This window comes from Pelodiscus sinensis, chromosome 27 (assembly GCF_052426305.1).
Source record: "Pelodiscus sinensis isolate ZL-2025 chromosome 27, ASM5242630v1, whole genome shotgun sequence".
In the NCBI taxonomy this organism is placed as follows: domain Eukaryota; kingdom Metazoa; phylum Chordata; order Testudines; family Trionychidae; genus Pelodiscus; species Pelodiscus sinensis.
In genome coordinates, this window is record NC_143078.1 from 15,034,620 (window position 1) to 15,047,166 (window position 12,547).

At 51.7% G+C, this 12,547-nt stretch overlaps 1 protein-coding gene across 5 annotated transcripts in view; it reads left to right on the top strand.

Annotated features, from left to right (window-relative positions):
* The window catches only part of LGR6 (leucine rich repeat containing G protein-coupled receptor 6), a 168,106-nt gene that overhangs the window by 149,748 nt on the left and 5,811 nt on the right, over positions 1 to 12,547 (top strand). For all 5 annotated transcript variants that reach the window (XM_075910202.2, XM_075910201.2, XM_075910204.2 and 2 more), the window contains one exon: positions 1,849 to 2,009. In XM_075910202.2, coding sequence (XP_075766317.2) covers positions 1,849 to 2,009 — 161 coding nt within the window. The remainder of the gene's footprint in view (positions 1 to 1,848; positions 2,010 to 12,547) is intronic.

Consider the following 12,547-nt stretch of genomic DNA (forward strand, 5'->3'; position numbering starts at 1 on the left):
TAATATCCAACCTAGACCTCCCCCACAATTCATGCACAAGGCTCCCTGGCTGGAGCACATGGCAGGCCGGTGGAGCAGGGCAAGTGTGGGGCCTAGGAGAGCTGTGGGCATGGGCATGGCTGCCAACCAGGTGGCCCGTGGCCCGCTCAGGCCCACTTGTGGCCACGCCCCTGCCCACGGGTCTTTCCAAAACATCATGGTGCCAGTGCTAGAGAGACAATTTCAACCCAAATTGCTTCCTTCCTGATGGGGGCCTCTGGGAACAGTTCGTAGTCCTCTCCTGAGGACCCTCGCCTTCTTACCCTGTGGGGAAATCGGACTGAATCTGGGGGTGGCAGCAGGAAGCGGGTCATATACAACGTCCCATCGCCTCCCGGGGCTCAGCCAGGCGGGTTGGGTAACGCAGAACCAACCCATGGTTTTAGAATACAGCGTTTCCCCAGATGAACCAATGCTGTCAAACGCCCTCAGCTGCCTGCAGAGCTGAAGGCTGTCTGGCCTGGATTGCCAGGCACTCCTGGCTTCCAGAAACAAAGCTGGCATCTGCTGTCAGGGCTGAGAGTGCTGCTTCAGCTGATGGCCCTGCTGTTGAACCCTGATGGCATTCAGCTGCCGTTTAACCTGCTCTTGCAGGATGTAATTACTGGCCTGGCTTCTGATTAGAAGTCAGCAGCCTGCAGGTATGTTGCTGAACTCAAGCAATGTAGGTAGGGCCAGGCTGTTTTGAGTGGGCCTCACTTCCCTACCGTCAGCTGATGCCTTAGACTGCCTACTTTACGCTAAGGCCAGCTCCAGTCCTGGGAAACTGGTGGCGGCTGCCCACCTGCCCCAGGAGCAAGGCCATAGGGCTGCACGTTAGTTGGGGTGTCCCAGCCTTCTGCTTCTAGTCTAACCCCTGTGCTCAAATTCCCCCCCCTCCCGCCCCCGCCAGGTGTTTTGGGAGTCCATGGCCAGGTGGGGTAGCTGCAATGGGCAGGGGCAGGTAGCACTGAGGCTGTAATGGGAGCTGAGCAGCCAGGCACTTTTCACATGGGAGGGCTGAGAGGACAGACAGCAGGGCACAGTGGAGGCCTGGAGTGGGGACCAAAGAAAGAGCTGGAAGGTCGCGCAGACGAGGGCTACAACCAGGCCAGTGTCAGGTACTCCAGTAGCAGGTCCCCAAGGGCTGTTCTGTAGCTCGTGCACCCTGAAAACAGTCAGCCCAGAGGGTAAAAATACACCCGCCAGACTCTCCCGCACAGGCGGGTGTCATCCATGTGTCCCACAAGGGTTGTAAAGGAAGGGGACACGGGACGTGCTGGCTTGACACTTCGCCATGTTGTCACAATGCTCCTCGGTTACACCCTTGCCCTTTGGCTCCTGAACGTGTGTAATCGCCGGCTCAGGAACAGGAATTCCTTCCCTGCGCTGCCCGAGTCCCATTCAGTGGGGCAGCGGCTGCCGAATGCCCCCTTTCCTGACTTAGTTACATTGCCCACGGCGTGTAGGGCCACGGGGTCCAGGCCCCTGGTTTCACAACCAGGGAAGCACGACGTGCGCCGGAGAAATGAAATAAACACCCCCGCCCCCGCTGTTCACGGGGAGGCGATGCAGCAGGAGCGTGTGTCTTGGAATTCAGACCAAGAACGCTTAAGAGTCCAAAAAGCAAAAAGAACAAAACCCGGCTGCTCCTTAGGCAGCCAGGGACAACTCTCCTCAGCTGGCTTTTTGCTGACTGGCCCACATTGCGGGCTCTGCCGCAGGGCCCGATCGGCGGGAGCAGGAAATTCTCCCTGTTCCGGTCACAGCCGGCAAGTCCGGCGCAGGCCGCGGGAAGTAGCTAAAGAGATCTGCTTTCCCCCTTCCTAGAATCCTGGAAGTGCCCTATGCCTATCAGTGCTGTGCCTATGGCGCCTGTAGCAACTTCTTCAAGGTGTCCAGCCAGTGGGAGACAGAAGACATGAGCCTGGAGGATGAGGAGGCCCGCAAGAGGAACACGGGGCTGTTTCTGGGTCACACCGAGAACCACTGTAAGTAAATTAGGCTAAGCTGCGATCAGTTCACAGGCCAGGTTTGGCTGTGCCTTTGGGCCTGAGTCTGCATTCTCTGGGGTTCACAGCAGGAAGAGCTCCAGAGATAGCCATGAATGGCAGTAAATAGAAGCAGGCCCAGCGGCTTCCCTGTCTGCCAGGTCGGGGTGCACCATGTCTTGGGGATGCTGACACCCTGGGCTGCATCAGTGTTAATCTGGGCACCCAGGGGAGAACATTCTGGGCTGGACTGACGGCTTGGAGCTCGTCAGGAGCTGGGACGTCAGTGTGTCCTGTCCCACAATCGCCTTAGCTTCAGGACTGCTTCTCCTCAAGCAAGCTGACCTGGGCTAGTGACTGGTCCAGCTGGTTACCGTCACAGTGTAACCCCTGGGCAGAATGCAGCACGCAGTGGCGCTGCCACCAGGGGAACACACTGCCTGACATCGCATAAAGAAGGATGCGACAGCACTAAGAGCAGAACTGGAAGGAGGCTTGGAAGTCACAGTGGGTACAGTGAGACCCGCCCCTTTTGTGCCTGGAGATCAAAACACCTGGCAAAAGTGCCTCCCAGTCTGGCCTGAAGAGAAAGAAATTGCTGTGCCAGGCATGGAATTGGTGACCAGAGTTGGGGTCATTTGATCCCATGGCTCAGCAGATGTATTCTCCCCTCACCCCAAAAATGAGCGGCCTCTAAAATGTTCGAGTTCTTATAATGGGTCTGTACACAGAGCTGGTAAATATATGCAGGAGCCACCTACATTGACATCACTGGACTCCCCCGATCCCGTCTAGAGAACGACACCACAAACCAGCTGCTTACTGCAAGGTTTCCAGAGTTACTCGACTGGCTGCACGAAGCGTTATGCAGGCAGCTGCTACCCGGATCCAGTGCAGGAGCATGTCAGTTTCAAGCCCCTTGGTTAACTGCTTTAAAACTGATGGACACATTCAGATCACCTTGAAGTAGAGATGTTAAATATAGGTTACTTAACTAATCGACTGGTCAGTGGATTTTCGAGGCAGCGGGGGGGAGGGGGAGTGACTAGTCAAAGGACTAGTTGACTATCTGATAGGCTTTTGCTTATTGGATAGTCAACTGGTCGCTTCCATCCCTACCTGGAACCTTGGACCTACCTTGAACCACGGCTCAGCATGCCTGGAAATTGTGGGACCCTGGGTCAGTCGCACGGCTTCTCCCTTTGTTTCTGTGAAAAGCTGCAGTCATGGGTTTCCCCCGATGAGATACCTCCGTATGTGCAGGAATCGATGCTTGTTGCACAACAAAGCTTTCCCCGGCAGCGTGAGCAGCAAGGGTCCTTTGGGAGAGGTCCGGGGAGGGACCCTTCTGATTAAAGGCAAATAAAAATGAGACCCAATGTTCCTATTTCCCTGCTGATCTTCTCTAATTTTTTTCCACCTGTGTGCGGGATAAATTTTGTTATGAGCACCAAGGCATGTGCAGATGTGCACTGCCAATGGAAGCATATGCTGCCAGCTGTGGGTGCTTTGCCAATCCGCTGGGCAGCACCTGACTCTCTCCTGGGTGGGTGCCCTAGCACTCAGCTTCCAGGGAACACTGCTGATCTCCAACCTAGGAGCAAAGCAAGAGCATTTCACAACTCTGCCGGGGCTGTGTGGGGTTTTTACCTGCTTTTACCCACATGCTTTGACTAGTTCTGGAGTTTCTTGAAAGGCTCTGTCCTCTTTCCAGGCCCACAGGTGTCTGGTGCATTAGAAGGCGGCAGTGTTCCCTACCCGTGAGACTGCTGGGCACCGAGCCAGTCTCCTGGCATATGACAGAGCAGCCAGATGGCTGATACAATAGCAGCTGATCAGACAGACAGAAGGGAGCCCCCTCACCAGCAGAAGGGAGAGCAGTGGCATAGGAGTTCACTGGCACCATACCCTTGCACACGGCTGCTCACTTTGGGCTCGCGCTCTGCTGGCCGTGTAGCACCAAACAGCTGTCCACAGAGCAGAATCTGGGCTGCTCCTTTTTTGCCGCTCTAAGGAGAAAGCCCAGTTCACCCTTGCCTTTCCAGGCCCCAAGTGCTAACCCAGCACAAGCTTAGCTGCTCCTCTGGGGTAATGCTGCATCGAAAGGCGCTCTCTGGTTTTATTTCATCCGTTCTCCACTGGCCCAGGAAGTGAGCAGAGCTGCTCAAAAACCAGAATTTCCAGTGGCAGGAAATTCTGAGATTTCAAAATTTCATTTAGCCCCAAAGAGGGACCAAAAGCCCAAATCTTCTTGGTTAGACTGGCATGATTTTGCGCAAATACTTTTAACGGAAACGTTTTTCTGTTAAAAGTATTTGCGCAACAGAGCGTCTAGACTGGCACGGATGCTTTTGCACAAAAGACATCTTTTGCGCAAAAGCATCCGTGCCAGTCTAGACGCTCTCTTGCGCAAGAAAGCTCCGATGGCCATTTTAGTCATCGGGCTTTCTTGCGCAAGAAATTAACTTGCCTGTCTACACTGGTCCTCTTGTGCAAGAATACTTGCACAAGAGGGCTTATTCCTGAGTGGGAGCATCAGAGTATGTGCGCAAGAAGCACTGATTTCATACATTAAAACGTCAGTGTTCTTGTGCAAATTCTCACGGCCAGTGTAGACAGGCGGCAAGTTTTTGCGCAAATTTGCCATAAAAATATCGATGAAACGGATACGTTCCTGAAAAATGTTTCCCTGCAAGGGACTTGGCGTTTTCCCCTGGCTATCGGTGTGAATTCTGGGTACACAGCTATAACAATGGGCCATAGCAGGTGGTAACGCCGAGTAGGCAACATGTTAATATCAGAGCTGCAGGAACTTGTAATGTTTTCCATGTGAACATGTCCTGTAGTTTAACAACCTTGGTGCATGTAGCTGAGGTGTTGGCCTGGCGAATCCCCGCCGTTTTGGTTCAATGTAAAATGGACTGGCTGTGCTAAAACGGTTAGTGATGTGCCCTCTGGGGGAGGGATAACTCAGTGGTTTGAGCATTGGCTTGCTAAACCCAGGGTTGTGAGTTCAATCCTTGCAGAGGGCATTTGGGGTAAAAATTTGTCAGGGATGGTACTTGATCCTTCTGTGACGGCAGGGGACTGCACTCAATGACCTTTCAAGGTCCCTTCCAGTTCTAGGCGATAGCCAATCTCCATTAATTTTTTAAAAAAATTTAAAGAACCCCACCTTTCTGGGACCAGCTCCCTTGCTGCCACTTCAGCTCTGTCATGTTCTGATCCCGCTGAAGTCACTAAGTGGGGTGGGTTTTCCATCCGGGAGGTCTGAGCTGGATTCGTTCCAACAGTGCTTAGCGTGCTGGTAGGGTATTAGAACCAGGAAGCGAAGCAGAACAATTCTGAGGGATGGTCAAGGCGGGATGAGGCGCCAGGCTGCCCAGAGGGCGGAAGAGCCAACTAGTCATATGCCAAAGTAATATGTAAGAATAATTCCCATTGTCTGCGAAGGTGCAAAGATCATGCACAAAATGTGTCATTAAACATTCAATAATGGACCCTTGCGTCTCCGAGGCATGACTCACTTGTGCGCATGGGGGGTTTTAAGAACATGTATAAATTGCTAATTGAATGCATTAATTATTGTTTTATTCCCAAAGCCTCCTTTGTGGCCTTTGGCAATTTTAGCCAGACGTCGTTACATGAATTTAGAAGGACAGTACATTAAGTGCCTCAAGTAAAAGGAACAGAGCTCTCTGCCTCCCTCCTAGGCTGTGTCCAGACTCGAGGGTTTTTTCGAAAAGTAGCCTTTTTTCGAAAAAACTTCACCTGCATCTAGACTACAGCCACGTTCTTTCGAAATTAAATCGAAAGAATGCGGCTTTTCTTTCGACGACGGAAAACCTCATTTCACGAGGAAGAACGCCTTTTTTCGAAAGTGCTCGTTCGAAAAAAGGCATTCTTGAATGCAAACAGGGCTTTTTCGAAAGAGAGCATCCAGACAGCCTGGGTGCTCTCTTTCGAAAAAGCGGCTTGCTTTTTCGAAAATACTACTTGCCGTCTAGACGCTCTTTTTCGAAAGAGGCTTTTTCAAAAGTATCTTTCGAAAAAGCCTCTTTCGAAAGAGGCTTGCAGTCTAGACGTAGCCCTAGAGATTAAGCTTCTTGCTTAATAGCAGATAACCCAGGATTTTTGCCTTGCCACATGTAACAATGGTGTGAACAGCAGGAGACTGGTGCTCCAGATGGGGCTCACTAGCCATAGGAAAAGGAAGTCCAGTTTCAAACCAAGACTATGAGGCTTGGCTAAGCTTGGTGTGTAAAAGTTGTACCCATCACACACGCTCTGTGTGTCATTGTCTCCAGAGAGTATTTTAGTGCAGCGCTAGGGCATCCCCTGCTTCTGATGAGCAACCACTTCAACTGACCACTGTGGAAAATAGGGGAAAGCCACCGCTTTCTCGGCACATGAGGCCAAAGAAAGAAGTCCAAGAAGTATGTTTGGCTTTCCTGAATGTGGGAACAATGACTGGACTCAAGAGAAGTGGCCAGATGTTGGAATGAAGGACAGTGCACATTGCCTGTATGCAAGAAGACAAAAATGGAAGGGATTAAAATCCTTGAACATCTGGGAAGGTGACAGAGAATGGATCAGGACTCAGAAGCAAGGCAGAATGGATGAGGAAGAGTCAAAGCAGAAATATTACAGGAAAAGGCCGTGGACATGCAAAGGAAAGTGACCGTCTGATGAAAGTAGGAATAGCATTGGACAGAGAACAAATAAACGTACTGCAGGCTGGCTGCATGACCGAGGAGAAGAAGAAATCCCACACAGCGCTGGGGGACCGATTGCTAAGTGAAGGACCACAAGTTGAGGACTTGATTATTGGAGCTGATCCCAGCGGACACGTTCAGACCACAGTGATGGCTACAATTGTCATGGAGAATGAGACTCCAGAACCAGAAATAAAGCCGAGGCATTTTTTAGGGTGAGCCAGAGCCCATGGCCTGAGAACTTAATTATGTACAAGAGTGGTGCCAACGGATCCCAGACTGGCTCGTTCCTGACAGGAGGAAGAGATCTAAAAAACCCAAGAAATTGTAACGTGCTCCCAGGAGAGCAGATCATGGAGTGTAGATTGCGTGCAATGGACTGCTGGGTGGAAAGGCTGGATGGCAAAAGACGGGTTGTGGAACAAAGGATAAAGTGGTGGAGGAAAGTGAGTCTGAAACATAGGGATGAGGCTCTATGGAGATTGGCCAACGATCAAACCAATCAAACCAGTAGCAGGGATGTTGGGAGGAGAACATCCAAGCATATTGCAGAAAGTGAACAGTTTGTCTATGGGCAAATGACAGGCGATGGTCCAGCATGTGCAGGAAAGGAGGAGGAGGAGGAGGAAAGGTTTCAGTCATGGCAGAAAGTAAGAATGGTGGAAAGTTGTGGGAAATAAAAAGCTGGCAAAGAAAATGAAGAGAACAGTGGACATGGAAGCTCAGAGTCAGGCATTCCAAGCCCCATCTAGGGGTGTGTCTAAACTACATGGCTCCATCGATGGAGTCATGTAGATTAGGCTGATTATTTTAATCACGGCTTCATTTAAATTTAAATGGCTGCCGTGCTGAGCCGACAAACAGCTGATCAGCTGTTTGTCGGCTCAGTGTGCTAGTCTGTATGCTCCTGAGCCGACCTGAAAGCCCTTTATCGACCTCCCTGTTATGCCTCGGAGGATGAGGTTTACCAGGGAGGTCGATAAAGGGCTTTGATGTCGGCAGGGGAGTGTCCAGACTAGCCCGCTGAGCCAACAAACAGCTGATCAGCAGAGCGGGGCAGCCATTTAAATTTAAATGAAGCTGCGATTATTTAAATCGCGGCTTCATTTCCCTTTGCCGAACAAACAAATCTACATGGCTTCGTCGTAGTTTAGACGTACCCTAAGAGTCTATTGACAAAGGAAGGGGGAAGGAATCTATAGAGTAGCCACAATTAGGCAACTAAGCACAGGACTTGGGAGTAGTGAAGTGTCAGTTGTGAAAATACTTTGATGAGAAACTGTCCAGCGGAGAGAAGATGAAGAAGCTGTTGAGGGAAGGATGCACAAGCAGCAGCCTCACCAGACCTGTCCCCACAGAAGAAGTCCAAGAAGTATGTTTGGCTTTCCTGAATGTGGGAACAATGACTGGACTCAAGAGAAGTGGCCAGATGTTGGAATGAAGGACAGTACACTACCTGGCAGCTGGGTACCTGCTTCCCAGCACAGTAGTACAGACACCTGCTAGCACTGCCAGAGCTGGCATGCTGAAATAATTGCATAGCTGGAGCAGCACTGGTGCTGGCTCAGGCTAGGCACCCAGGCACGTAGTGACCTGGAACATCTGGGTCCGTACTCGGGTGATGAGCCCAACTGCTGCCCAAGCTGATCCAGCAGCAGTGCTACGTTAGCACATCGGCTTGAGCGGAGCTAGCATGTGTGTCTCTATCCACACTGGGTGGCCTGATTCCAGCCTCAGACAATAGCCTCAGATAATGCTAGAGATGAAATATGGAGAAAAAACTTCAAGAGGCGCTGGCGTATCAAGCAGTTCAGGGTTATGCCAGGAAGGTCAGTGATGAAGGCAGTGGTTGTAGCCTGAACCTGTAGGAGAGAGACAGGCAGAGATGGAAGGAATTGCATATATTGCCTGTGGTTTTAGAGAAGGCTCGTGACAGAATTTCTGGAGAATTATGGTGGTGCCTGTAGCCACGCAATCTCCCGGAGACATACAGCCAGATCATCATGGATGTGTCTGAGGGTAGCACAACAGGAGAGAGAAGCAGCTACACCTACAGGGAGTCATTCAGTGGCTCTAAATCAAAGATCCTTTCCTGTTTGTGACTGTAGTGGACACCTTGACTGAGGAGATGAGGGGTTCCATGGAGTGTGCTTCTCACCATGGCATTAGGTTGTGCCACGAAGATAAATACAAACTGATGATAACCTTTACCACGGACCTAAAACCAACTTCAACCTAAAACATTTGACTGAAAACGATTTTTCATTTCACTCATTTTGTGATTTATTGGCTACTTTTTACCCACTTAAAACAGTAAACCAATCAAGCAACAGTTAGAAACGAAACATCATGTCCCCGTGAAAAGTCAAAACGTTTTCTTTGAACAGCGTCCGAACACATGATTTTCATTCTGTTGGCGTTTTTTCTTTCTTTTTAATTTGGTCAGAAGCTAGTCACAAAATTCAGCTAGAATTCACAAATACTTTCATGTTGGGGCCACTTTACTATTCGGCCAAAACATTTGCCCCATCCTGGTCTCAAGCTATTTGGCAGGGTCTGGGGGTTCCTGCCCTCAACCGAGGCCTCCAGATGCCACCCTCATACAAATGCTAATGACAAGATGGAATCCTGTTGCTCCCCCCATGATGTGCAGAGATGGCAGCGGGTGGGGTAATTCTTGCCTGTGCTGATTTTGTCATTTCATATTTAGGCTGCTCCGGTCTCAGGGGCCAAGCCAGGACCCTTTCTTCTGGCTGCAGCCATTCCTGTTCCCAGTTGGGCAGCTCGCTTCTGCCTGGGTAGCAGGAGACAGTCACACGTTAAGCAGAGACTGGATTTTTATTTCTACGTGTACTGGGCTCCACATGCATCGGACCGGACTCCCATTGAAGTCACTAAGCTGCTTTGCCACCAGTCTCAAAGGGAGCACAGCAGGGTTTCTTTGTGGACTGCAGGATGTTTATGGGAACATGCGCTTTTTCCAAAGGCATTGCGTAACTCGCCTTCCTAGCACCTCTCGCTAAACAAACAGCAGCAGATCATCTGTCTAGACAGCTGGGCAGCAGCACCTCTACTAGCCGGCTTGCTGACATGCTCCGAGCTGCCGCGTGGCTTCCGTAGCAAAGCAGTGCAGCTCACTGCCAGGCTGCCTTTCATTCATAAATTATGAGGTGTGAGAGCTCTGGTTATGGCAGAAACCAAGCGCTCTCCAGAGTGAGAAATATCTGACACGCAGCGCTGGGGATCTGTGGATTACCACCCCAATACTGTGGGATCAGCCCCTTCAGCCATGGAGTTATGGTCTCCGTGTCCACGCCCAAGGGCCTGGATGCACCTTAGCAAAGTCCAAATAAACACCTAATGGGCTCTTACAAAAACAAGGCAACCTGCCCTGCTAGCACAGAGCTGGGCACTGTTCGAATAGTCCCACGCACTGAGGATAGGTCATTTATTCCAGCGGTCCCCTGGCTGACGTGTAAATGGAACTCCCAGTTTACATTTCCTGCCTTGGTTGGAGTTGGCCTGGCTAGGGCCATCTCGCCGTATGGAGCAGCTGTTAAATGCAAAGCGGTCAAGGCCTTTCGTACAGCAGCGTTCCCCGTCGGGAAAGGGCGGGGCCAGGGAAACTGAAGGCTTCGATTGTCAGGGGACCAGGACACAGGATGCCAGGCCCTGAGAGCAGAAGACCACTTGATGGGTTTACAAGACTAACGCACAAGGAGGAAATATTTTCCACCCCGCTCTGGGTGTTGTCCAGCCAGGCTCCAGCAACGTTTCAACGCCTGGGCAAACAGACTTTTTTCTTCCAGGGCTTCCTGAAACCAAGAAGGCCACAGACTCTAGCGGGAGCTGCTGAAGTCTGCCCATTATTTACCATACGCTTCGTAAACCCTTTAGCAAGGTAAACTCCTAAATACCTTTGTGAATCTGGCTCTATGGTCCCTGGGCCATTGCCTCTGCAAATGCCCTGGGCAGCCACCCCCTTCCCCAGGCTCCTGGCCATCGGCTGGAGGATCCCCACACACCCCGGTGCCCAGATCTAGTTCCAGAAGCTTGGCTGAAGAGTCTCCCCAAGCCCTGTGGGGCAAGAAATGGTGGCTCTGATGAGATGCTCCCACGCAGGGCCCCCTTCACTGAGATCATCCCATGGGATCCAAGCCAGGACTACCCTGCCACAGCAGCCCTCCGTAGTGCTATGCATTGTGGTGGAGCAAGGGTGTTGTGGTGCTTCCTCAGCTAAGGATTTGCAGCCATCCATGAGATTATTGGGGGCTAGGCGCTATTGATAGGTGAGCAGCGCTGGAGAAAAGCAGACCCTGGAGTAGAGCACAGGCACCTGATTCTTCCTCCTAGCGATTTACACCAGAGATAAACCTGGCTCTCCGGGTGCCAGCATAGAGACAACAGCTGCACTCTGCCCCCTACTCCTCCGCCGCTGCTCCAGATAGCACAGGAGTCCTTTCTGCTCCGAGACGGCCCCAGAGTTGTGGTCCGGGTGCAGCTGCAGGCCGGACTCTGAGCTTGTTCGCACCCGTGCACAGCCAAGCCCCAGCCAGCCAGCTCTTGGCGGAGACCAGAACTCGCTTTCATTCCAGTTGGCAAAGCTCCGTAGGACTGCCTCCAAATGGTCAAACATGGGGAGTCAAGCCCCAAAACATCATGAGATTTTAAACAAACTTTGGGATCTGGGTCTTTGCCTTTCAGTTTCCGAGTCATTGGGTTACTGTTATTAGGTTATTAAAGTGCATCACCATAGCACACAGGAGTGGCTCAAGATCCCACCCTTCTTATGTGGTCAGCTTTTTGGGCACGGAGCCATCTTTTTGTTCGGTGTATAGCTCAGTGCATCCTGCTTCAACACTAGGGCGCCTAGGTCAGAGCACCTTAGGTGATCCAGAAATACGACAGCACGTGTCCTAGGTGCCGTACAAAGGCAGAACAAAAAGACAAACCCTGCTTCTCTGAGCAGACACTCTTGGGTCACATTTTCAGGCCTTGCTCTGCAACCCAGAAGGCTAAGATCATCCACTTCCTTTTAAAGGCAAGTTGAGATGCCTGTGTAATCATATAGGGTATGTCTACACTACCCCGCTAGTACGCCTGCGTTCCACGAGGCGTACAGATAGTTCGGAATGGCTGGCTAGTCCGAACTATCTAGCACGTGCCGCGTGTAGCTGCGCGGCACGGGGTGCGAACAAGCCGGCATTTAAAAATGGCGCCGGCAGGCTTATGCAAATAAAGCCCGGGAAATTCAAATCCCGGGCTTCATTTGCACGTGCGGTATGCATACATTACCCCGCTAGTTCCCACTAGCGGGGTAGTGTAGACATACCCATAGATAGTAGCCCAGTGTCTGCCAGTCTGTAACGCTGAAATGCTGGCTGTTCCCTCTGGAGGGCGCTGTTGCTGAAATGCTGGCTGTTCCCTCTGGAGGGCGCTGTTGCTGAAATGCTGGCTGTTCCCTCTGGGGGGCGCTGTTGCTGAAATGCTGGCTGTTCCCTCTGGAGGGCGCTGTTGCTGAAATGCTGGCTGTTCCCTCTGGAGGGCGCTGTTGCTGAAATGCTGGCTGTTCCCTCTGGGGGCGCTGTTGCTGAAATGCTGGCTGTTCCCTCTGGAGGGCGCTGTTGCTGAAATGCTGGCTGTTCCCTCTGGAGGGCGCTGTTGCTGAAATGCTGGCTGTTCCCTCTGGGCGGCGCTGTTGCTGAAATGCTGGCTGTTCCCTCTGGGCGGCGCTGTTGCCTCCCTGGCTGTTCCCTCTGGGCGGCGCTGTTGCCTCCCTGGCTGTTCCCTCTGGGCGGCGCTGTTGCCTGAGTCACGTCCTTC